Source organism: Triplophysa rosa, linkage group LG3, assembly GCF_024868665.1.
Source record: "Triplophysa rosa linkage group LG3, Trosa_1v2, whole genome shotgun sequence".
Classification (NCBI taxonomy): domain Eukaryota; kingdom Metazoa; phylum Chordata; class Actinopteri; order Cypriniformes; family Nemacheilidae; genus Triplophysa; species Triplophysa rosa.
This window is the reverse complement of record NC_079892.1, coordinates 7128245-7154060: the sequence shown is the minus strand read 5'-3', so window position 1 is coordinate 7154060 and position 25816 is coordinate 7128245. Positions and strand designations below refer to the sequence as shown.

The 25816-nt window shown below is 37.6% G+C and overlaps 1 protein-coding gene across 3 annotated transcripts; it reads right to left on the bottom strand.

Annotated features, from left to right (window-relative positions):
• Positions 1–676: 676 nt before the first annotated feature.
• Positions 677–23946, bottom strand: slc45a3 (solute carrier family 45 member 3). 3 transcript variants are annotated; one of them, XM_057329229.1, is made up of 5 exons: positions 23868–23946; positions 10434–10776; positions 5167–6000; positions 2961–3226; positions 677–2276 (listed from the first exon to the last, which is right to left on the bottom strand). In XM_057329229.1, exons 2-5 carry the CDS (start codon positions 10579–10581, stop codon positions 1860–1862), a joined length of 1665 nt encoding a protein of 554 aa, XP_057185212.1. In that variant the 5' UTR covers positions 10582–10776; positions 23868–23946; the 3' UTR covers positions 677–1859. The 3 variants fall into 3 exon arrangements, with proteins under 3 accessions (XP_057185212.1, XP_057185210.1, XP_057185211.1); XM_057329227.1 differs by lacking the exon at positions 23868–23946 and adding an exon at positions 17395–19095; XM_057329228.1 differs by lacking the exon at positions 23868–23946 and having other exon boundaries at positions 10434–13687.
• Positions 23947–25816: the final 1870 nt, after the last annotated feature.

Below are 25816 nucleotides of genomic sequence, written 5' to 3'. Positions count from 1 at the left end.
CTCAACATTGTTGCAGAACCATTTTTATTTATTTAGTTTTTAAGTAATACATAGGGGGAACAAGGTAAACTTAAAAAGGTTAAAGCAACACTTTGGAACTTTTGCTCACGGCTTCCCCATGTGGTTGATAACCACAATTGTCTGTTACCAGTGTCGTAAATAATGTTGCTGTGTACGCTTCCCCGCAATACACGTGAATTTATTTACTAAGCTGTTGAAACCGGTGAATGCCAAAACGTTGTTTAGAAACCATGTGGCACTCTTCCACAGGCAGGGGATGGGTATGGGGCTGTGTGTACCGACCCAAACACAGAACTTAGATAGTGTGGTTGTAGCCGCTATGAGGCTGCTCAGGTAGCAGCGGAAGTAGAATTCGTCCAGTTAGTCAAGAGTTGTTCTACAATTTTAGAGACATTATTTTAAGGTTGAAAAACTACAAAGTGTTGCTTTAAACAAGCTCTATTACTTAGCTTCAGCCTGTTAATTCCTTTTAAGTCTTTGTAGCTGTTATTGCTGCTCAAGTATTGCATACTTTATTTTCATTTTTTTATTAATGATCTCACTTCATTACCATATCACTGCAGTTCGGAGAATAATTGTTGAAAGAATTAAAAGTAATGAATAAATTATAATTACATCGGAGGCAGACTGATTCCCTATGGATGACAAAGTAGGCTTTTTCCATGTAAAAGACTGCCCCTGTTTCTCCTCCATTATTACATCCTCAGTAAAAAGGGCTAGAAATCATTGTCAAAAAATGAGAACAAAAGACAATGTACCATTAGCTAGCCGTGGTTGACAGTATCATGTTATGTGGGAATACTGAAATTGCATTTACATACATTATTTCTGTAATATTTTTATAAAATGTAGGGTTGGACTTTATCCACAAGGAATTGTTTGGTTCATTAAGGGGTTGGGGGGAGAGATTATAAAGGTAAGAGGGATCGATGAAGTCAGCAAAATAAAGTTGTTTCAGAGGCAGAAGAAATTACATTTTGATAACAGATTACCGGACAAAACTATTATTTTCTTTGGAAACATGCGACAATGGTGGGTTGTGAACAAATATACTGCATTAGACATATTTTTTAGCAGTTCAAATATGAGTTCCTTTTTATTAGTACATTGTGCTTTGCTTGGACTGATGAATTTTAAGTCCATCCTGAGAATATTACACTCCAAGAAATAAAACTACATGAACACACTCCCTGACTAATAGTGAGTGTACTTACAGATACATTACTAAGGACATGAAACTGTTACAGTTTTGTACAATTTCAGATGCCTACTGTACGACAGTAACACCACAGAAATATCAATGTAATAATGTTGACCTGGCTGATGGTTTGTAACACATTCCAGAAAATGTAGGCTGCTAACATCCATGTATAAAGTCTTATGCAAAAATATCCCAGATTGTCCTTTCGAACACTAATTTTGAACACATTTTATACATAGCTATAATGTAAAATCCTTGATACTGACCGAGCAACATTTACGGTTAAAACAAAACTTAAGACGTGTTTGACAAGACAGTTGAGGTTATAATTACTACATAAATAAAGGCGACCTCACCAAAATGGGTTGAATAAACATTCCCATAGGGATATCAATATATCTATATATTATTAATATAAAAATATATGTTTAAACAATAAAATAGTTCTTTAAAAAAAGGCTTTACAACATAAGAGGAATTGCACCATCAGGTACAGTCTGATGTGTCCATTGGTCCCTGTCTGTCTAGACTGCTACTGCACAATTCATTCCCAAACAAATCTATGAGAGAGAAACGATAAACTGAGACCTTAATTCCTTCAGGTGAACAAACACATGATCATTCCATTATTCCAAGATCAGAGGTCCTTTTGGTCAAAGATGATGTGGGTGGCAAAATAGATGCCGATGGCACCGAAGATGGCAGAAGAAGCGATATACGCAGTGACAGACTCTGTGAACTGAACGATCATGCCCATGAAGAAAGTAGGAAAGACCTGAGAAAGAAGAAAGGTGCTATCCAAAATGGCAAAGTCCAGTCCCACGCCACGTTTCTCAAAATCCTCAGGCTCCAGAGCGACAGGTGTACCATTCTGAACGTGCAGAGGTGTAGGATATTTTTGTTTGTCATTGCTGTAATAAGCATGCCCGTTAGAAATGCCACTCTTGTGGGTGAGATCTCCAGCATCATTGTCTAAAGTCAAACACACAGAATCCCTCGTGATGGTAAATCCATTTTTGTGCAGTTTTTTGGTTTGGGTGTTTTGCATGTACACCTGTGGGATGTTAGAAATGAGAAACCAGAGAGACATCTATGAGATCATATGAGAAATATCTGCATTTAATATTTATATTATGCACCCGTGGCAAAAATTAAGAGACCATTACAAATTTTCATTCCATTAGCATTTTAGATGCATTGTGGTCATTCCAGTCCAGTGTCTGTTGAATTTCAACAAAATCAAACCTCAGGAGTGACAAAATCATCCAACAGCAACGTGAAAGACTGACAGCCAACTTTTTCTATGCATGTACAAATATTACTGTTGTATTGCAAGTGAATATGAACTTGTTTTCTTTGCAGTATTTGAGGTCTAACAAATACAGAGCATCTTTTCTGTTATTATGATCTGTTTCTCCAGTTTTCATTTTCTGCAAATAGAAACGATATTTTAATTTGACATTTGGGAGAAATATTGTTAGTAGTTCATAGGATGAAACAAAAATGTTCATTTTACCCAAACACATACTGTACCTAGAAATAGTAATTTCAGAAAAACTGAAATTGGTCTTTGAAATGGTCTCTTAATTTTTTTCTGCAGCTGTACATATTTCAATAGTAAACATAGTGGTCCTTTGAAATGTATTGTAAACGTAATAATCTATTTAAGTTGTAAAATGTTCTATGTGAACAAAGAATATATATAAAAACAGTATAAAGCATAAAAATAATATCTTACCTCTTTCTCTTTATGATAATGGCACGTAAGTGTATAAGGCAGCGTCTGCAGCGTTGCATAGGCAAAGCCAGTGAGGGCCGACATGGCCGTGACCAACAGCACACTCTTGGACAGACAGATGACCAAAGCGGATACGGTAAAACACACCATGCTGCTCAGATAGACAGTCCTAGACCCGAAGAGACGCACCAGCCGACTCATGACCAGCGAGAAGAAGGTTGAGGTAGCACACTGCAGAAACAAGCCGAGGCTGCCCATGCGTATGCCTGTGGGGAATGTGTTTGAGAAATTACATCTGTACATAAAATCCTTACAGTGTTTCTTGCCAAAACATGAGCTAATGTTTTTGTATTAATCAACATTTAGTTGACATTTGGAGTCATAAGACACCAAGGGGTGAATATAATAGAGAATAATTGAAAGGTTGAATATAATAGAGAAGGCTTCCTCTAATAATCTTAGGAACAATGTGTTAACAAGACGTGTTTGTAAAGACATCTACTTGAAACTTTCCTCACAGTATAGGATATGACACAAAGGCAGGACATTATCTGTATCTCAAACAGTTTTTTGTTGCAAGGTGAAGTTGTATGGTTTCCTTTAGCTATTGGTAGACGGTGTTGACACAGACAGACATTATTTGCACGCTGATATTGACCAAATCTGTCTAAATGTTTTGATAAATGAGGTTTCTGTTGATGTTTAAGCTCAGTAGGAGAGGTACTGCATACAGTAAGTCTTTTGTAAGCCTGTTGTTGACTGGCTAAAGAATGCAGAGAGGTCGAGGTGAATACAAGTTCACCGTCAATACATTTTCATGAACTTTAAAATGTGTCATGTATACTTGGAGAGATAGATCTAGCTTTCCTCTTATTGTCGTTCTTTCATGTTTTCCTTATAGGGATGCTCATTTCGGTTAATTTCCCTAAATGAGAACCGACACTCGTTATCCGAACATTAACCGTTAACCGCTAAGATTTGAATAATAAACTGGAGTTTAAAAAATACATGCTGCATCTCATTTGGAAGGCTGCGTCCTCCGGAGGTCGCGTTTGTCCGCCGCATACGACATCCGGAGGACGCAGACTTCGAAATGAGAACACAGCTACAGTTGACGAGGGTCCGTGACACGTTAAAAATACAAAAGAAATTCACAAGTTTATTTAACATGCAAACAGCAGCATAACGAATACATCAACAACAGCACCTGCATTCACATATTATCACATTTTCACGAACCTGCGGCGTTTTGGACAATGGAGAAAAACTAAAATAATATAAATCCAAAGCATAAAATAAACAGGCAAGAAAAAAACGGAAATAATTAAATTATGGCAAAACGAAAACAGAAGAACCGGCAAAGTTTATTTCCGTCAGAAAGATTTTTCATCAAATAAAAATAGCAGGCCTACCTCAATCCAAAGCTTGGAGTTTTTATTTAATAAAGTAACATGTTTACGTGTTGTGGTGACAGTCTGGAGCTTGTTGACAATTAGACCCGCGGCAGAAAACACCCTTTCAGATGTCCCGGGAATGTAGAGATAACTAGAGATTTACACCTAGTCGCAAGCGTCTGCACGCTCCGTGAGTTAATGCTTAGCATGTTTTTCTTTCACCATACAGAAAACTAAAAAAACATGTACGATTTAATAGTTATTTAAAAACGTATTATTAAATTATTTTTATTATTAAAAATATTATTAATATTATTAAACTTAAAATAAACATACCTTTTAAAATCGTTTAACTGATAGTATTAACCGGTCAAAATTTTAACGATCGGTTAATGGTTAAAGGTCAATATGAGCATTCCTTACGTTTTTTTCGTTCGTTCGTTCGTTCTCTTTCTTTCTATTTCTTTTGTTCATTCTATTTCTTTCTTTCTTGCTTGCTTTCTTTCCTGAGTGCCTGCCTCCTAACAAACACTAACAAATATATTTTCCTTATAGTGGACATTTTTAAAACATTAACAAAACTGCCTCCAAATACAAAGGGAAAATTATTTCATCATTTATTTACCCTCATGTCATTCCAAACCTGTATGACTTTCTGTCTTCTGGAGAACACAAAAGAAAATATTTTAAAGAATGTTTACTTCAAAATATCTTCTTTTGTGTTTCACATATACATGTTATGAACAATATGAGGTTGAATAAATTACAAAGTTTTCATTTTTGAGTGAACTATTGCTTTAAAAATAACTCACCTTCATCATAGCGCTGCCTGAGATCGGTGCCAGGAGCGGCACTCGGAACCCCCTCGTAGAGTCCCTCGCCAACAAAATCTGTGTAGAAGAGCATGAAGGACATGACTCCCATCCAGCTGCAAAGCTGTGCCAAGCACAGCTGTCTCATGACACGCGGCACGTGGCAGTAACTGCGGTAAATGGCCGGCGTCATGGACCAGCAAGTCCTCAAAAGGCACATCAGAGGGCCGGACTTTAACAACCGCAGCTTACACTGAAACAAGTAACAGCACGAACGTGGAAAACACCGTCCCGACTCCAGCGGCCCAGGTTCCATGTTTGACGTCCCGCAATGTTCCTCAGAAACCTTCATGGTGACCAGCAGGCTGACCACGAAGATGAGGATGAGGAGGGAGAACAAACACTCTGCTTGGCCGCCCAGGTAGAATGAGAGAAGCCCGCCGCTCCAGTCTAGAGCGGGTAACAGGTAGCCCACGCAGCCTCCCAGACTGACCATAAAGGAGAACATTGCAAAAGCCTGTCCGCAGTCCTCCCGATCGCGATACAGGTCTGAGAGCAACGCCTCGAGGGGTGTAAAGCACACCTGACCGCAGAAGTCCAACAGGCCCACGCCGAGGATCAGCAGGCCCACCTGGAGAGCCTGGTTACGGTGGGTACTGCCCCAACTGAGATGGGCGGCCAACAAGTCGGCATGCGGGATGATAAGCAGAGCTAGGAGGACTCCTAACGACAGCAGCCAGATGAAGGGACGTCGGCGGCCGTAGCTGCTGTTGCATTGATCGCTGGCCGAGCCAATCAGGGGGATGAAGAGAAGGCCCAGGACGGGTCCAATACCTATAGAGAAAAATCAGTGAGACTATACTTTAATGAATCTTTAATGACACATCATAAGAGATCCACAGCCTGCGGCCACCGCCGCGGCCTGCAATTCAAAATCATTTGGCTTCATCTTCTAAAGCTAGCTGAGATGACCGATTTCTGGCTCAGCTCCCTTCTCCCCACAGCTTTTCTAATTCAAGCGGATGACTAAGTCTCAGTGGTTGGGTGCTGATTCCCATTTTGATTCCCATCAGGAGCTATTATAAGTGGGTGCTAGAAAGATGACCTGAACATTTTTAAAATGCACTGAAAAGTTCACTGGAGTCTATTTACAGTACTCACTGTACACTGAACATAATGTTAGACATTTTAAAAGCACAATTATTGAACTTTATGTTACCATATCATGTAGGATAGAATATTACATTATTACATAACAGAAAATTATATTTTACTAAGTAAATATGAGCACCTTTTTTGAAAAAGACTTCTTGTTTTGTTGTTTCCTTTATTTTTATAAGTAATATAAATTTTTATTATTAAACTGTATGTGACCTATATACAGACTTATGAATATTATATGGTAACAAAGACGTTAATATGTCTGCATCAAAATAAATTTGTCAATAGAAAGCACATTAAATGTAAGTAAAATGTCTAATGGTTTCAAGTTTTTTGAGAATAAATGTCAAAATTGGTTGAAATAATGTTACATAGTCATTCAGTGAAACACAATATTTAAGTACAAATTCAAACAACATTCTTATTCTGGCTTGTACATATTAATATATATATAAATAATAAGGGAGCATATTACATTTTATTGTGCTTTAAATAAGTAAAAAAAATCTTGACAAATGGGCAAAACCTAGGATAGCGTCAAATAAAAAAAAAAGGTAAATTACAACTAATTAGTATTTGGGTTAAAAGTAATTATTCTTTTAATGCCCCATTTTCACACACAAAGCTTGAGACTAGACCCAGACTAAAACGAATTTTGAGCTGTCTTAACTGAAAATAACTTGCCCTGACATTTCTTTAACTATGTCAGTGCCATTGTTTTGTTTCAAGATTCACTAATGTTTTTTTCTATGGCATTTTAATAAAAGCGACCTTAATTAGTCTAATTAGGCTAAGCCTTGTCTATGAAACTGGGAGTATATGTCATATATAGATTTTTGTTGTAAATATGCCTGAAAAGTTTGCTACACTGAATGACATTTCAGTGTAATGATTCCCTGTAAATCAGGGAAAAATGTATGATATTTATTTTTTGCTCAGAAAAACTAAAACAAAAATGCAATTAAGTTAAACAGAAAACTTTTTTTAACAACAATTTAAAGCAGTATTACACTTAGTGTTTAATAAGTTATGCTTAACCCTTTTTCATCTTTAACCCATATACATTTTACTTTTAACAGATTTTTTATATTATTTTTTTTCTAGACAAAACGTTTTAGCATCCTATTTGAAATATGAAAAGGACTTCTTGTTTTTTAACATTATGTTAACGTTACATTCATGTTTATTTAATGTTAATATATCAGTTAACGAAATAGACCAGTTAAACAGTACATTATACAGAACTGTAAAAACATAAAACAGGCACCAAAATACCATGATGCAATTCCCAAAACTTCCCATTGCTATTATCCGCGCTGTGTTATTATAAACTTTGCAAATAATTAAAACTTCCTTCAAAGTTTTGTGGTTAAACCGGAAAAGTGGGAGCAGGTGAGCGATATCACATCTGAAACAATTTAAAGGCAATTACATGCATTAAAGCTTGTGTTATTCTTTCAGGGATGTTTCACAGCAAACTACAGAAGTCGAGGGAACTGCACAGCCCTTCCAAGAGATTTATCTAACAATGTCTCTTACTGGTGCCTGTAAGCAAACACATGCCGTTTTTTCATATGGTGGAGGGAGGGTGAGCTATTACCCACATCCTTTTAAATGTGCCCTTGTGCGGTTTGCAGCAGTTTGAGACAATCATAATAAATCATACGACTCTTTTATATACACTACATAATGCAAAGCTGTTGACACACATGAAACACAAACTTTCTGGTTTTGTTACAGGCTAGTTGCTCCTGTCTCTTAACTGTTTGAGCATGACTCTAACAAAACCAAGGTCAAAAGTTCAAGTCCCAGGGAACATGTCATATATACTGCTAAAAACATATCCTTGCACTGTGTAACAGCCGTTTCTTTGTAAATATTGTTACCAAGAAATTTACAGTTGACTGGTAAAATTAAAAATGAAATTTTAAAAGAAGCACTCTAAGTTAATAGAAATGAGTCGATACTGTTTCGTCAAGGAGAGAAAGTTGGTGTCTCAAGTTTTTGTTATGGTTGTTGATGTTGCTATTCTCTTAATTTAGAACAATTATTAAAACTTTACAGTTGCTGTTACAGTTATAAGGAACAGTTCACCCAAAAATAAAAATACTGTCATCATTTACTCACCCTTGAGTTGTTCCAAATCTGTATAAATTGTTTTGTTTTGATGAACACAGAGAAAGATATTTAGAAGAAGTAAGATAAATTACAATGGTTTTCAAAAGTGCCCCAGAACTGTTTGCTTTCCTATATTCTTCAAAATATCTTCCATTGTGTTCAACAGAACTAAGACATTTATTATAAAGCAGTTTTTCCCACTATGGTAGTCAATGGTGGCCAAGAACTGTTTGGTTACAAGCATTTTTCCAAAATATCTTTCTCTGTGGTCATCAGAACAAAGAAATGTATACAGATTTGCAACAAATCAAGTGTAAGTAAATAAAGAGAATTTTCGTTTTTGGGTGAACGGTCCCTTTAAGAAAGTTAAGGCTATAAATTAAAGGCAATTCGTACACTACCATAAAAGAAGAAAACTTCTGTAATATCAAACAACAACACATTATTACAAGTGAACAATGATGTCCATTTTTGGGTTTTGAAAGCACTGTGCTTCTAGTGGCTATAAGACTTGATATGTTACCATTATGGGTTCATATCCAAACATAAGAATTTTCTGTGTTTTCCACTGCAGCTGTTGACTAAAAGAGCGGTGTGCAGAATACACACTATGTATCTACTGTAACCACATGCACGTTTGTGAAGTGTTTTTTCTGTTTTGTGAATCTGGTTTTTAGTCCTGGAGATTAATTTACAGCAAAAACATGTGTAAGCCATTTGCAGGCATTTGCTCATATGGCACGCAGAAAAATACAGAAGCTAAATATTTACACTCATGGGTTTGGTCATTTTAAGATGAATGGGAATGAAAACAAACTTGCTGTTTGAAGAAATGATACAAAATTTAGAATTAGTAAATTAAAACTTCACAGTGGTGACTTCGATTCTGGTCTACGCTATGCTGTACAGATAAATTCACACTAGATATCTGCCAATAGAAAATAATAATTTTCATTCTTTAAGAAGTTGCTTCAGAAGTGTTGGAATAAACATAAATCATAAAATGTTATATTTAAAGCCTCTCTATCGCCATCTATGTCTGAAACATAAAATTGCAGGTTACTTGTTCGTATTTTACGGCATCTAGTGGTGAGGTTGTGAATTGCAACCAACGGCTCACTTCACCCCCCCTCTGCTTTTCGAGGCACTACGGTGGCTGACTAAGATGTCTTCACGTTTTCGCTTCTTTGCCGAAGGAGACAATGTATATGAAACGCTGTCGCTTTCTGTGGGCAGAATGTCCATTTAGGGCTATGTAGAAACAACATGGTGAATTCCATGTAAGGGGACCCGTGGTGTATGTAGATAGAAATAGCTCATTCTAAGGTAATAAAAACATAACGCTTCATTATGTAAGGCCTTTGCACCTCTAAAGATATAAGACATATTATATCACATTTCTGTCAATAGATCCTCCAAAAAATTGCTCACTGGACCTTTAAAAACAACTAACATTTCCAGCAAAATCCGACCCGATAGCTCAATTTATAGATTATTATACACTTACCGTTGTGAAGGTAAGTAAACAGCTTTGAACACTGCTTGCTTATGTACTTGCTCACTAAATTCTTTATTTTTGACCAAAAAAGTTACAGATTGCAGCTTTAAAGAAAAGACTGCACAAAGACTGACTGATAAAACAGATCCATGTCTTTAAAACATCCCGATGGTAATAACTACATCATTAACCAGTAACCACCACTGATGAAACTCCAGAGGAAAGTCCCGCTGAACTTTAACGGGAAGCTGTAAAACTAAACAAGCTCCCAAACAGCCGCTGACCCCCTGAACCCCAAGGCCTTTTCCTGCAGCCCGTGCCTTCCAATTAGCACCCGATTACAACCTGGACGAAGCAGCGAGTGATTTAGCCACTAATTATGACAATGACCCCCATTACCTAGACATGGTGTTTACAGCAAAGTCCTTATTAACCAATCATAAACCTTGGTTTAACATTCCAGAGGTACTTCCTAAGGCCGCAACCTTACCTAGGACCATCGTCATGTACTGTTCCTCCACACCGGCCTTAAGCAGTAAAGGGGGCACGTAGGTGATGCCGGCAGCCACGCAGATCTCCAGACCACACGTCAGCAAGTTGAGCAGGACCAGACGCCAGTGAGATCTCCATCCAGTCATATTTACACAGGAAGTGTTCACATGTGTCCTGTGTGAAGTGTGAGAAGTCTACTGATGCGTACAGGGGGAGGTTAAAGGGGAGGGGTCAGGCGCCCAGGGGCAGGGTGGGCGTGTGGGGTGAGGGAGAGCAGAGGACTGGACTCTCACAGAGCTCAGATCAAGTAAGGGAACCATCCTGTCTTCAGCATTCTTGATCTGCAACGAATAGACACAGCTATTAGAAATGATAACGAAAGTAGCTTTCGATGTATTTTAAAAAAGTTTTTATTTCATTTAATTACCCGCATATCCAGCTTTTTCTGTCATCAGCTCATTCACTCAGGGCTGAATAGGCAAAGCTCTTATTAACAGCCTTTGTTCATAATAAGTAACAGTAATGAGTCAGATTTTAACAGTTTCCAGTGGAGAATCTTACAATGAGAGCATTGTGCTTTCATTCGCTGGTGCAATTATTTTTATCACTAATTTCAGAGTTCAGTTTCTAAAGTGTGTCATTCATGCTTTTTCTAAATTGTTCTGATGGACACATGAACGAGTTACATTTTCATATACGAATGAACATGTTAGAGCTGTGGCACAGGGAAAGCGTTTCCTAGCATATTTCATTTTGTTCCGTTTAACACAAAAGATATTTTGAGGAATTTAGGAAAGCGCCTTTGACTACCATTTTAATTTTTCCTACTTTGGTAGTCGATGATGCCCCAGAAATGTCAGTTGCTAACATTCTTTTAAATATCTTTTTTTGTGTTCAACCAAACAAAGACATTTATACAGGTTTGGGTGAGTAATTTATTTTTGGGTGAACTATCACTTTAAATTCTTCTCAAAGCTGAGCTTTAGTTTATAAAACTATGCAACATAAATACAAAGTTTTTTAACATTATATATTTGACTAAAGTTGGATATCATTTTTAACTGAAATTGTAGTTGTATATAGGTTGTTTATACCACCTATACAAACAATATATTACGAAATATCAAATATTTATTTAAATAAAAAATACAAAATAAAAGACTTCATACATATCCAAACAATACAACTTCAAGACACTGCATATCGCAATACAACAGCAACTGCGCTGCATATTTGAACATGATTTCCTCCCACAATTCTCCTGGGTAAGACATGTCAGTCAGTTAAAAGACATCCTCACTCAAAATGACAAGCAGCTTCCAACAACTTCCAACATATTGCTTTCTGACCTACTAAACAGAGATCATTCTTCTTGTCAAATACAAATTATTCTTAATCAAACCAAAAAAAAATGCAAGAGGCAAAACACCTAAAACCTAAGGCCACAAACATTACATTAGACAATTTAATGACTTGTCTCCAAACAGCTGAGATGACTAGATTTGCTTGTCAGATGCACACAAAACTCGAAATTTTATCTTTGGTGAAAATATTCTTGGTATTAAGGCGTTCACATCCTCAGACAGCAAACCACGGCCGGTGTTTGCAGCTCTGAATTCTGTGTGTCTGGTTCAGAGAGTTCTGTGGCGTTGACTGTCGCCCTGCCATCTGATTATGAGACATGTGTGAGAACACTCACATCAGCTGCCACCTTTCAGGAGGATGAAAAACAACCAGGTGCTAAATTCATATTTGGTGTTACATTCCTCCATCTATAAAGTCCATCTGCTCATCTCTTGCAGACAGGCTGAACGTCATCTACATTTGAAAAATCTAAGTTTGCTTAAATGATTAAAAATGAGAGAACTAGGTTTGAATTTTGAGCACTACACTTTACAGTAGTAGTTCACATAAAAAGAAAAGTTCATATTTACTTAATTGATTTTCTACCCGTGTTGTAAAAATAGTACATGTATGTTTCGTTGAATATAACCCACTTTATTACCCACAAGCCAGTTAGTGTGATTTCACATTAAAACCACAATCTTTCCATTAACAGAAAGAAAAAAATTGTGAATTTCTGAAATAGCTGCAAAAATGATCTCATCACAAACCCCATTATTAGACGGCCAAACAAAGAACACCCACAATCCTCAAGCACAAAGCGAGACTCCACAGGCAGAAGTATGGTGAGCTCGGCTTGCTGAGACAACGCAAACATTTCACACCCGTTCCTCCAGCTCTGAATGGAACCATTGGGGGTCTATCTCAGTCCATCGCTGCAGGACCACCACCACCCTGCTGTCCTAATATTCAGACAACCCCCCACATTTCGCCCGTCCCAGGACACCTTCCCCCACCTCTATAAAGAGTAGGCTTCAAGGTCAACCTCAGACCAGACATGTAGTAGAAATAAATACAAAAGGGAAGGACAATAATAATGTGGGTTTCCTCTGAGCGGTTGGTAATGTTAACTAACTTGCCAGATCTTCTAAAGTTTGGATATGGTAGGAATTTTCCGGTTATAATAGAACAATATCAACAGCATTTGTGGCATCAAGCAGATTACCACCAGAAATAATTACTTGACCCTTAAAAATTTGTTAAAATACACACATTTCCAAAGTAGAAAGTCAACACTAAAGTATTGGTGGTTCAATATTACAACCACATAGAATCACTAAAAACATTTTTTATGCGATAAATGTAAGGAAAGGGAGCAAAACTTGGAAATGTTCACCCACTTAAAAGGTCAAGTGTATGAAATTTAGCGCCATCTAGCGAATTGCAACCAACGGCTCTTGCCACTACGGTGGCTGACACAGAACTAAGATGTCGTCACGTTTTTGTTTCTTTGCAGAAGGAGATAATGTTTTACGAAACGCCCTCTGTAGAGCAGTTTGTCCGTTCAGGGCTACTGTAGAAACAACATGGTGAATTCCATATAAGGGTACCCGTAGTGTATGTAGATAGAAATAGCTCATTCTAAGAAAATAAAAACAACGCTTCATTGTAAGGTCTTTACACACCTCTAAAGACAGTTTTGTATATTATATTGCATTTCTGTCAATAGATCCTACAAAAAATTACACACTGGACCTTCAACAAAATAGTCCCTCTCAAAAAAGGCCGCATTATGCATGAAACATCTTTAATATTTTCATTTGTAATCGTTTTTATGCCGTCAACAGAGCTTAAAGTGATAGTTCACCCAAAAATGAAAATTATTTCATCATTCACTCCGCCTCATGTCATTTCATACCTGTATAAATTACTTTGTTCTGAAGAACACAGAGAAAGATATTTGGAAGAATGTTGGCAATTTTCAATTCTGTGACATCAATGACTGCCATAGTAGGAAAAATTAAAAGGCAGTCAAAGGTGCCCCAGAACTGTTTGTTTTCATAAATTCGTCAATATATCTCACTTTGTGTTCAACAGAACAAAAAAAAGTTTTTTTCCTAATATGGTAGTGGATGACCTCACAGAACTGAAAATGGCTAACATTCTTACAAATATCTTTCTTTGTGTCTAACAGAACAAAGAAATTTATATAGGTTTGAAACAACCTGAGGGTGACTAAATGATGACAGAATTTTCATTTTGAGTGGATTAGCCTAGGGCTGCAACAACTAGTCGATAAAATCGATAATAATCGATAATGAAAATAGTTGTCAAGGAATGTCATGATCGATTAGTTGGTCTGTGACGTCACTTTTGCAGCGCAGTTATAAATCAAGCGCGTCTTCTTCCCTTTTAAAATGACAATTTTAGATTTGTCTTTCCATCCAGCCCAAGCTGCGCTGTTTTTAAGTCAGACGTGTCTCTCTGTGCATGCGTCTCTCCGTGCGGCACAAGTTGCGCAGTTTTAAAGTCAAACGTGTCTCTCCGTTCAGCGGGAGGTGCGCATTTTAAAGTCAGACGTGTCTCTCCGTTCAGCGGGAGGTGCGCATTTTAAAGTCAGACGTGTCTCTCCGTGCAACGCGAGGTGCGAAGTTTTTAAGTTAGACGTGCTTTGCATGCATCTCTTCAAGCCACGCAGTTTTAAAGTTTAAAGGGGGAGAGGTGTTTTAAAGGACAAAATTAAAGATTATATTAGTAAATCCCTGATTTGGGGGGGGGTTATCGATTAATCAGAAAAATAATTGCCCAACTAATCGATTATCAAAATAATCGTTAGTTGCAGCCCTAAACTAGCCCTTTAACTTATCGAACCCGGAACATTCCTTTCACCACACGCACCGCAAACAGAGGTCAACATGGAGGATTGTGTTACCAGAGTTAATTTTAGAACCTTGTTAGGACTATCCCTTAAGGGGAGAACTTCTGTCCTAATGAAAAGGGACAATTCAAGGAGACATGTCACTCACGCGGTACTCAAAGCGCTATCGTGCCAGTGGTCTCATGGTTCGAAACGGGGAGAGCAGGGAGTTAAGCCGAGCTACCGTATGGAGTTTAGCAGCATGTTTGACGTGCCCTAAATTGTGTGTCAAATGAAAGCCACATGTGTTTGCTTTAAACCTGCCTTGCCTTTTCCATGAATCACGCTAACCAAAGGCCGACTCTTAGAGTGCAGGCACCGGGTAATTCAATAAGAGCAATGGCTTAAGTTTTTCTCCATCTGTTGTAATCACATCTATTGATCTTAAGAGTTTGGGTGTAGGGCAGGCATGTTAAAAGCACTGGTCCTTTGACGCCAATTGGTACTAACATTCCAGTTTTTCTTCTTGCTTGGAGTTGAATTAATGTTATTTTACAAATTGTAATACTCAACATTTTCTACAATGTTGAATTGTACAAACTACTGAAATGTCGCCATTGTGATGGATTCACATACTTGGTCTTTATGTGCATATGTGTGTGCTGGGGGTTAAAGGATGGAAGATCTTTTGACACCACCATTGCTCCTCTCTTCATATGCCACAATCCCAGACCTATTCAATACCCCCCCTCCAGCCCCCGCAGATAAGCTTTAATGGCTCTGAAGGACATTATTACCATACAAAACAGCCTTTGTGTACATTGAGCCAATGTTAGTAACCTGATATACTGAGGAATCAAGCCCTTCCAGTTAATCTTTTATCAACTCTTAAGAGCCTTAGAAACACCCTTAACAACAGCCCGAATGTCTGAGCTCAAGCATTTCTCCAAAGTGACATCAGAACCACAAGCTACAGTGCAAGTCCAACCGAAAACCTCAAAAGAAGTTCGACGGTGGTTTGGCTAGACGTGGGGTTACGCCGAGGCGGCAAGATTCTCTGCTCAATAGCCCTAATCCTACCAAGACAACTTTCAACAACAAACTATTTAGCAGTCGACTCAAAGTCTCTGACATTCTAATAGATTCCGCCCTTTTGAATTCTGGGCTTAATACTAGGCATAAATCTTTTCCTTAACAGCGATCACACGACAGCGGCGTGACCTGTGAGCATTAATCTTTTCCTAGCATCCGCTAGTGTGACCCCTGACCCAAGCACTTGGCCCGAATCATGAAACAAACTTCAAACAGAGACAAAAGTTATTTGCTCTATGAAGAACATCTGTATGTAATATCCCAGTTTGCAAAAAACATATATTTGAATATCATTTGAGTTACCCGTCAATAATCAATGTAAATGTAAAAATTAATGAGTAAATGTTTGAGTGGTATTATAGCAACAAAATAAACATTATGTGCCCCAGACGTAACTTCTGGTAGACCGCCGCAAAGAATCAATAACTGTTGAGTAGTTTTAATTGAATTTAATACAATTGATATACAATGAAATATAAATAAAATGTTATAACCAAACACAGACCGGAAGTTAACTTCGGGCCAGTTGCGTACGTCCGTTGAAACAGTCTATAGAGAAACTATACAGACATATTTAAAGCTGCAGGGATGGTCAATAATACAGAAATTACTGGTTAAACCGTACAGATAAAATTCTGTGGTGTCTTACCAGCAAGCTGCCCCTGTTATGAAATCTCATTGGTCCAAAATCCTGGTCCACACAGCTGTAGTGTGTATTAAACATCAAATATTCTGATTGTAACTGTGTTTCACAGTTAATGTGGACAGACTTAATTTGTTATTAAACACAAAAGCAACATGCAAAAAAACATTTCCTCGTTCTAAACAGCGAGAGCTGTTGAACTGCTAGATCTCGCACTTTCTCACCCAACGGTATCAGATTCAGGTGTGGACACACAATCTGCTGAGGTTCTTCACACTCAGGGTTTATGCAGCTCCCAGGAGAGAAACGCTCAGTTATCTGATAGACACTAGATCCAGAAAGACACTTATCAGGTCAAAAGAGAATGGAATATGGACCTGAGAGACAAAATAAAGCTAATACTGATACTCTCTAATGGAGTTCTGGAGTGGACTGGTGAGAATTTTTGATGTGCATTTATGCATTTCAACAGACGCTTTTATCTACAGCGGCTGGCAGTATTTTCAAGTTATATCGAACGCACGACTTTGGTGTTGCTAGCTAGGTTTACAGTTTATTTAGCATACAAAAATAATTTACAGAAGAATTCTGGGCTCGGCCAATCAAAATCACACATTCTTTTGAGTCATGCAAAAATATGCAAATATGTTGCTTCTTCATTGTAATCATAATAATAAACCTCAATATTTGCAAAACATTTATTTAAATGTCAATGCTACAATGAATACAAGTAGAAAAAATGTGATATTGTAAAAATTCAGAAATATTCAAAGCATCGTAGGTTTATCAACATTCATTCTGTGGCCTTTGCAAAATGCAAATACCAACACTGGAATTCTTTTGAAGGTAGCTTTAGCATGACATCATCGCCCCTGAACTTTAAAAGATGACACATTACACAACATCTCTCACAGTGCACGCAAACTGTTCAAAAGAGGACAAAAATGTAAAAGAAAAAGTAATTATGACAATGAACAAAATTGAAAAGCAGACACTGTTAATAAAAGCTGTCTCTTCATCTACCTTTTATTCCCCTGTTAGTTTCTAACCCACACCTTATTTGGAAACCCCTCAATTTGGGATGGAAACTATTCCTGTCACCTCGGGTCTTCGTCTCGTCCCCACATATGACTAAACAGCCCCCGGCGCGGCAGCCCAACACCCTGATATGAAACAAAGACCAGATTGATATCAGTTTCATCTCACTGTGGTTACTTCCATTCCATCCGCTCGTCCATCCTACCAACCCCTCCCCCCTAAAATAATCCATCTAATTTCTGTCGCCCCCAAAAAACCCAGCAATAATGGCCCATATCGGGTTAAACTAAAGGACAAGTCTTTCTCACACCTTGCTCTACCCCTACACCCCGGGGCCAAAATCTATACCGTGTGTTTCCAGGTTTCTGGCTTGATGTCCCCTCCCCAACCTTACCCGTAATATCTAACAGTCAAATCTTTGGCAAGATCTTAATTTGATAACACACTGGTGATGTGAAATTCTAACTTAAGTTGGCCATTAGGAACACACCTTATGTGCTAGTGTCTGTGGTTTGAGGCCAGATAAAGGTGGACATGAGCCAGGACAATAATGTTTTTACCTCAGTGAGCAGGTTCTGCTGAGGTGAGCTTAAGAAAGCACCTGTTGTCATGGAAACCCACATAGACAAAAAGGTAATGAGCTCTTTCACCAAGGTACTTATCTTCTCGAATAGATCTTTTCCAAAACTGTCTATGGTTTTCAAGCATATAAATCACAATTTATAGCTTATGATGACAATAAATCAAATGTAGGATAATGTTAGTAAGTTTAGACACCTGGGTATTTTATACATAGTTTTTCTGTACCCTTTTGTTAAGAAATATGAAATATAAATAAATGAAAAATAATAGATTACAGATGTTACTAAGATATATTCGTTCCTTGGATAAATCATGCTCTTGTTTTATCAATTCCACAATTTAAAAAAACATCACTGCTCAATAATATAATACGTAGCTGCTCTTATGAACAGAGAAATTTAGAGTTTATTGACTTACAAATCATGGGCATAAAACTATTAAGGCAGGACTAGGATGGTGAACCTGCTCACAAAGACGAAGCAAGATTAATAAAAATCAACGAATGATCGAGGCAACAAATCAATAAAACATGACCATGATTTACCTAAAGCGAGAAAATGAATTAGCAAAAAGTGCTAACATATCAAATCGTGGAAACATTCTCATTCGTGGGGCCAGAGTCCAGGGATTGAATTTTATGGAAGGAACAGAGTTTTACATCAAAATGTGCAAGATATCCATCTTTTATTCATGAAACAGCTTCCGAACGCTATGTACATTTCATACATATAGTGGTATTTATTGCATCTGTGGATAAAAAATGTATAAAATATGTCCCTAACTAGAACCCCCCTAGTGAATCTCGGCCATTTCTATCACTGGAAAAGACTACTGTACACTGTAAAAAACTACAAAACTTTATCGTTATTTTTAGATTTACAGTATTTTTGAAATACAACTAAAAACCGTCAAATTACAGAAAAAGACTGCAAATTTTTTAAAAAAACATGGAAAACATGTAAATTTTACGTGGAAAAACTGTAATTTTACTGTATATTTCTGGCTGCCCCAGCTGCCAGAAAATTTCATTTTTTTACAGAATTTTTCTAGTGTTGTTACCATCATTTTACAGGATGACGTTAGTACAAAGAACTGATGAACCTTTCCGAGAAGTAGTAGATTTACTTACTTTGCAGTAGAGTTCTTGAGAAAACACCCTTCAAGCCTGTTTAACGGATAGATATCAGGGAGTAAAACAGTGGTCAAATTCAATCTCTCTATAATTAAAAATTTGAAGCAAACCGTCATGATATGACGGACTAAATAATAATAATAATAATAATAATTTGTTACAGTTATATAGCGCTTTTCTGGGCACTCAAAGCGCTTTACATGGAAGTGGAATCTCCTCAACCACCACCAATGTGCAGTATCTACCTGGACTAAAGTAAATATAGTACTAAGCAACTGTCCAGCTCCCTCTAGCTATCTGAATACTGTAAACTATGAAAATGTGTTGCTCCTTCCACTCCTATGGGAATTTGCATAATCGGCAAAGTGCAAACTGATGTAAAATCTCAATATTAAAATAGATTGAAGTGGTGATGGAATGGTACCACAAATTCAGCCATCCGGTCATTCCTGGGTAGAAAATCCCATCACACAGAAGATCTTGGAAACAAGCACCATAACAATCATTCAGACGCACTCTCTTGGTCTATACAAAGCACAGACGGTATGTGACCATACACAACCAGGGATTCACATTTTACTGCTTTCACCTTGACGTTGATAGAAACATACAGTTATTTCTTGTTTTGTTTTATTTTTTTTATTCTATTTCATTTATTACATTATTCCCTTTATTATTTTTCCAATGTATATTTACTAACGCTTATTAAGTTTTATGCATTTATCATATATTCATTTATCATATGTATTCATTCATTCTTTTATTATTCACTTTTATTCTTATTATTTGTTACATTTCGTCCTTATTTTCAATATTGTTTAACCTTGCTGGGTGCTGTATCGTCTCTTATGCTGATATGAGTCTCCAATGGTCTCCATCTCAAGGTTCATAATAACGTCACGAGACAATGTTTTGATACTGTAATCTTGCATGGTTAACAAAACCTATTGAATCTGTTTCTAGTCAGACGAAGTTTGACAGAGCTAGACTGAGCATTAACGCACAACTGAGATTATTCAATAAACCATCTTTCCTTTTATTTAACATCACTTTGTCTCCTGCCTGCTGTTCTTCCCTTCAGCTCTGTATCTCCCTGGTGGTTGGGTTAAAGTATTGACTCACAACGGAGTTGATATTTCCGGATTTAATAAATTCCTGACGGAGAGAGATCTAGTGAAACTGGACTCAAATTTTAGATCTATAAGATCTGCAAGCCATATCCCATAGTTGGATCTATCAACGTTCACCTGGATTTGGAGAGCTGAACTGAGAAGTTTGTTTCCATAAAAATTCCAAAAGCTAAGATAAAATGAAATATAACACTGTGTGTGGATGTGTGCACACATATCATAAGGTGTTTAAACACACTGAATCAACAAAGCGGCTAAGATGCTCCACATGAATTTTTTTGGCGCAACAACAGCCAAGCTGTACTATAATCAAAGCACTTAGCCATACTGACTTAAATCACAGTTTATCCTTTCAAAGACTTCTGTGGGTCTCAGATATCAAAGGTCTTGTCTTGCGTTCAAACACTGAACTTTATCCTTTTCACTACATGAAAGAGGACTCAGCCCTCAACCCATATTTCTCACTGTCACCCAGACATTGAATTACTTGAAAGGACAGTAAATCAAAAACTTCTATTTTCATTTCATCCTTTGCCTTTCTTCTTAACATGTTGTTTGCTAGCATACACAGAATCTGTTTACTCAACCAAAGCATGTATGTTTATACTGTATGAGGCCCTTGGTCAATGTGGCTTTTCTCTTTGCATCTTTAGTCAACATCTGGCCCTATCACCCTGGGGAAATGACTCAAGATCACTCTCATTTATGCTTTCCTGAGGGCTTTACTTACACCATTGTCACTTTGACTTGCTACTAGAAAATGAGCTCAGCTTGAGGGCTTCTAGACTTATTATATTGTTGTGCTTTTAAACCACTTACGGGGCCTCCATGTAAACACACAACCAGAGCTCTGAGACATGGTTATAAATTTAATTATGCAAGATGGGGGTTTATATGCAAAACATGTGTCATTTAGTGCATAGCAACCATTATAACTGAAGGGGACAGGTCTCCATAGAAAAAACAGCCGTATAAACAGTGCCTGACAGACCAACCAAATCTTTTAGAACCAGTCCCTACTGCGAAGCTATTATCTGTCATACAAATATTTTAGGCCTCATTTCTAATTCTAGTTCGATTACAAAAACAATGCTATCCATTCTTTGTTATCCGTTGTAATGACTATGGATTGTTCCATTGTAGAGACTGTGGAACACGGTGTATGTCTCAGTATGTACTCAGTAGCTTTCAACCGTATTGTCATTTTGCAGTCATGGTATTCTGCAGGTAGGTGGATGATGACATAAAAATTGAAATTTGAAAGAATCTGAAGAAATCTCTTTGAATCTGATTCATATCCATCCTTCTTTTTTTTTACAAGATGGCTATAATTATGATTCTAAGCCTAGGATGAGGGCCAAAGAAAACTACTGTATGTGAAACATTCTACCATAATTGTACTGCCCTTTTCACATATACATTTTAAAAGTAAAATCGAACGCACAACCTTTGCACTACAAATGCAATGGGCCACAGGAGAAAAACTTCCAAGCCACACGACAGAGTACATTTCATTCTTCAACTTAAGCTAGAAAGAATCCCTATCCTGACCTTGCTATACTTGGCAACTCCAATTATTTACTAAAACCCATTCCAGTGAACATAAAAGGAATGAACTTGAAATACTGTACACCAAGCCAGAAGGTGACTTTCTAAAGCCGGTTGGCTGCCACACGCGTTCTGCAAACTTGGCCTTTGGTGCAGATGTGCAGACGTGCAGACATTGGTTAGCTTTTAAGCCAGCTGGAAATGGCTTAGCTGAGTAAACTCTGACCTTGAGGGCAGAAAAAGTGTTCTGGAATGCTTTTGTACAAAGAAAATGTACAAAACCAGTCAGTCAGTGATTATGGTAAGAGCAAATCAATTAGGCAAATTCCATCTCTATATTTTTTTCGCTTTTATAAAGTGTGTTTACTGTACAGACAACAACGAAAAGCATTCATTTACTTTTCACACCGGTCTATTGTTGTAGTATAATATAGAGAGTGAGTTATTTTACAAATCAGAGATAAACCAATGTGATTGATTGCTTTATATGTCAGTTAAATGCTCAAAGTGGGACGTTCTTGGCCAGTCTGCAATACAAAAAGCACCAGACTTTTGGCAGCAGTCAAACGTCTGGCTTTGGCGTGTTATAAAAACCCAACAAACAATCTTCTTAACAAATAAAACCTCTAATTGTGGCCATCTTTTATTTCTTTTGCTAAAAACAAGCCCTGTTCTGAATTTAGATTAGAACTTCAAACACAAAAAAGGTTTTGAGGAAGTACAGGATATAAACAAGTAGGCCTACAGTATGCCAGTAAACAAGATCTAATAATGTTATTTATCAGAAACCCATTTCACAAATGACAGTATTACTCATTTTCATTATGATGAGGCTCAACTTAAACAATACTGAAAGAAATCAGTGGATAATTATAAAAACATGTTCATTGTATTCCCACTGAAACTAAATATCACACTACAGTAAAGGTGCTTCAGGAAAGTCTGGAGGGTAGAAAGAGGAGCACGTGTAATTAAGAAAACAAAACACCTTGTCTGGCTTAAGAGGCTCTGCGGGCTGCGTGATCTGATCTGCTGTTGTGTAGCATTAGGGAAGCTATACAGCTGGTCTGGCGAGGGAATTTCAGACGGATTTTTTTTTTAAGTAGCAGATGAGCCCTGCATCTTGTGCCCTAAAGCAACTTTCTGCTTAGTTAAACTCTTCTAAATAACTAAAAGAAAAATATTTCCTAAACATACAATATTAATAAAAAAAATTACTCATTAAATTATGTTTCTGTCTGGTATAAATGAAACATAGTTCACTGGAGGCACATTCCACCCTCCCCTCCTTCAAATGTGTCGTTTTCTGTTTATTAAATAGTTTCAGGCGAACAATGTCAGGAGAGACTGCTATAAATAAATACTTGTCTAGACTCTCCATAAATATTGTCTAGCTGTCAGCAGTGACTCATAATAACTGCGCCGGTGGATGGAAATGTCACCAAATATACACCTTCTCAGCTTTAGATTTAGGGGAAAGCGCGCGTGATGCCCAAACGTGCTGTCTAGGCAGTTCGGAAGAATTGAGACACGCAGTCAATGCAAGAGGCAGAGACAAAATAAAGTCTCAAAATACTCAAGTATTTACCTCCCCCACAACCATGTGTCAAAACAGCGGGGGTCTTACCAAATGTTAGGAGCTTTAGAAACGCTTCAGATGGCAAAAAGAATAGCGATCCTAATCGTTATACGCGCTTAGTTGGCACATTGGCACTCCATACACGTATAAATGTAAAGTTAAAGTTTAAATTGTAAGCTTTACAAGTTTAACTTCCGATAATACGAGGTATGCTGTCGACATAATTAAACAACCAAGGACAGTCCAACATCACGCGAAGAACGTAAACAATGTCTACGTGTTTCTATAACGGTACGAACATGTTTTCTTTACTCCTGAATTTTTGCGGCTCGACCGTAACACGCAGCAAGCGGAAGTTATTTTTGATACATTGAATACATTTCTTGCTCATTACGAATGTGCTCCCAACTCTATCACAACACTGGCATTAAAAAAGCTCCTATAGAAATCACTGGAAACTAAAAACAACAGTAGAGGCAGATCTTACCTTCCAGACGCGGCACTCGTGTCGTGTGTCCGTTCACGTTCACGGACGCTCCGCTGTTTTCCAACTTTGTGGGAAGGACTCAGTGACGTGCACAATTTATCCGGGAAAAAGCATGATCACTGCACGGACCCGGGAGGCGGAGAGGATGGGTTAATTAAATCCTTCTATTAGGCTCAAGTCCACAACTGAAGGAAGTAAATAGATTTAATGGAATTTTACGTTTTGCTTGGCTTAATAACCATGCGTAATTTAATGCAGGATTCTGGGACAATTTATTTCCGAACACAGAGGGAACACTCAGGTGTGCACATTAAAGTTTTTAGGAGAACGTCACTGTGATAAAGCAATCGTAAAAAGTATGCAGTTCGCAATAACTGCCTATTATGTTATATCTATATAACGTTACAGTATATATCGAAAGAGAGAGATCTGTTTTTATATATTTACATATATTATTAACCACTTTAATGTTGCACTACATACATCACACTTTATTTCATTTTATTTTATTTTATTACTATAATTATCTTTTCGTTTGTATACACACTTGCACTATTTGTACGCAGCCCAGCTGCAAATACTTGGGCAATACGAATGTACATTTAGTCATGCCAATAAAGCACACTTAAATTGAAATTGAGAGAGACCAGTTGCATAATATTTCTAAGTATTAAACAAAATATTAACTGAGAAAAGTATCTGGTTGTGCTGCTAGTCTATTAGCAAACAAACAAGCATGCTAAACTGTTTTTGCTACTATCGTATCCCTCGAGTCTATCTGATTTTCACATACTACAGGACAACTGTATACATTATTCGGCTAAGTGTAGGGTTATTTGACAGTTTAATCACAAGGCGAATCAGTTTTCAAGAAAACTCGTTTGTAGAATTGACGACACGCAGCGCGCGTATGCAAAACTAATTAAAATGGACGCATTCGTTTATTATCACATCAACACGACAGGAAAGTGCATTAGTGGAGGGCGCACTTAGGGGTAAGTTCAGTGTGTGTCAGGCACAGTTGTTGGACAGGCTCAAATGGCGCAAAAGTGCAGGGGCCTCATTTATAACCGTTGCGTACGCACACAAAACATGCCCTGAAAGAGGCGTACGCCACTTCCCACGCAAAAGACGGGATTTATAAAAACAATTTCACAATTAATTAATGATGTGATTTTAATTAGGTGTTAATGATCAGTCTAAATGCTGTAAACATATAAACGCTGCAGAGACCTTCTTTGGCTTTAATATAATTATAATTATAACAATTATTAATATGTAAATCTCAGTGAATCTCATGTGTGGCCATTTGTGATTTCGTTACAGAGATAAAGGATCGAGGGTTTTACATAAGTTTTTGTTATTTTTCTATGGCATCTGATAGCGGTTGAACCCGGAAACGGTATACGTCCATAATGGTGCGTGACGCCAGGCTTAACAAGCGGATTGGATGTCAGGTTTATTAATATACGAATAAGAATACACGAGGTGCTTTGCATTGACTATTTATGGGTAAAAATGGGCGTGTACAGGGCGGGATATGAGGCTGATTCACGTACGCACACTTGCAGGTGATCTGTGATTTATAAAGGGAAAATTGCGTGCAGGTGTGCGTGCGCAAGGTTTTATAAATCTCAATTTTTGTTTGCGTACGCCCTTTTCAGCATTCTGGCGTAAGTTCACTTTTAGTAAGGATCCTACGCACAGTTTTATAAATGAGGACCCAGATCCCGCCACTAACTGATACAAGACTTCGGGACGTTCGGTGACACGTTTCCTTAGCACAAGCACCCATGGTCCAGTAAGACTGTTAGAGAATTATGGGTTACTTTTGTATAAACAGCATGACTGAAACTGCTTCCAAGGGTCAGCAGCGCAACAGTTGTGGGTTCGAATCTTTCAGAGCGCACAAGATAAATGTGTAAATAAATGTAAGTCGCTTTGGATCA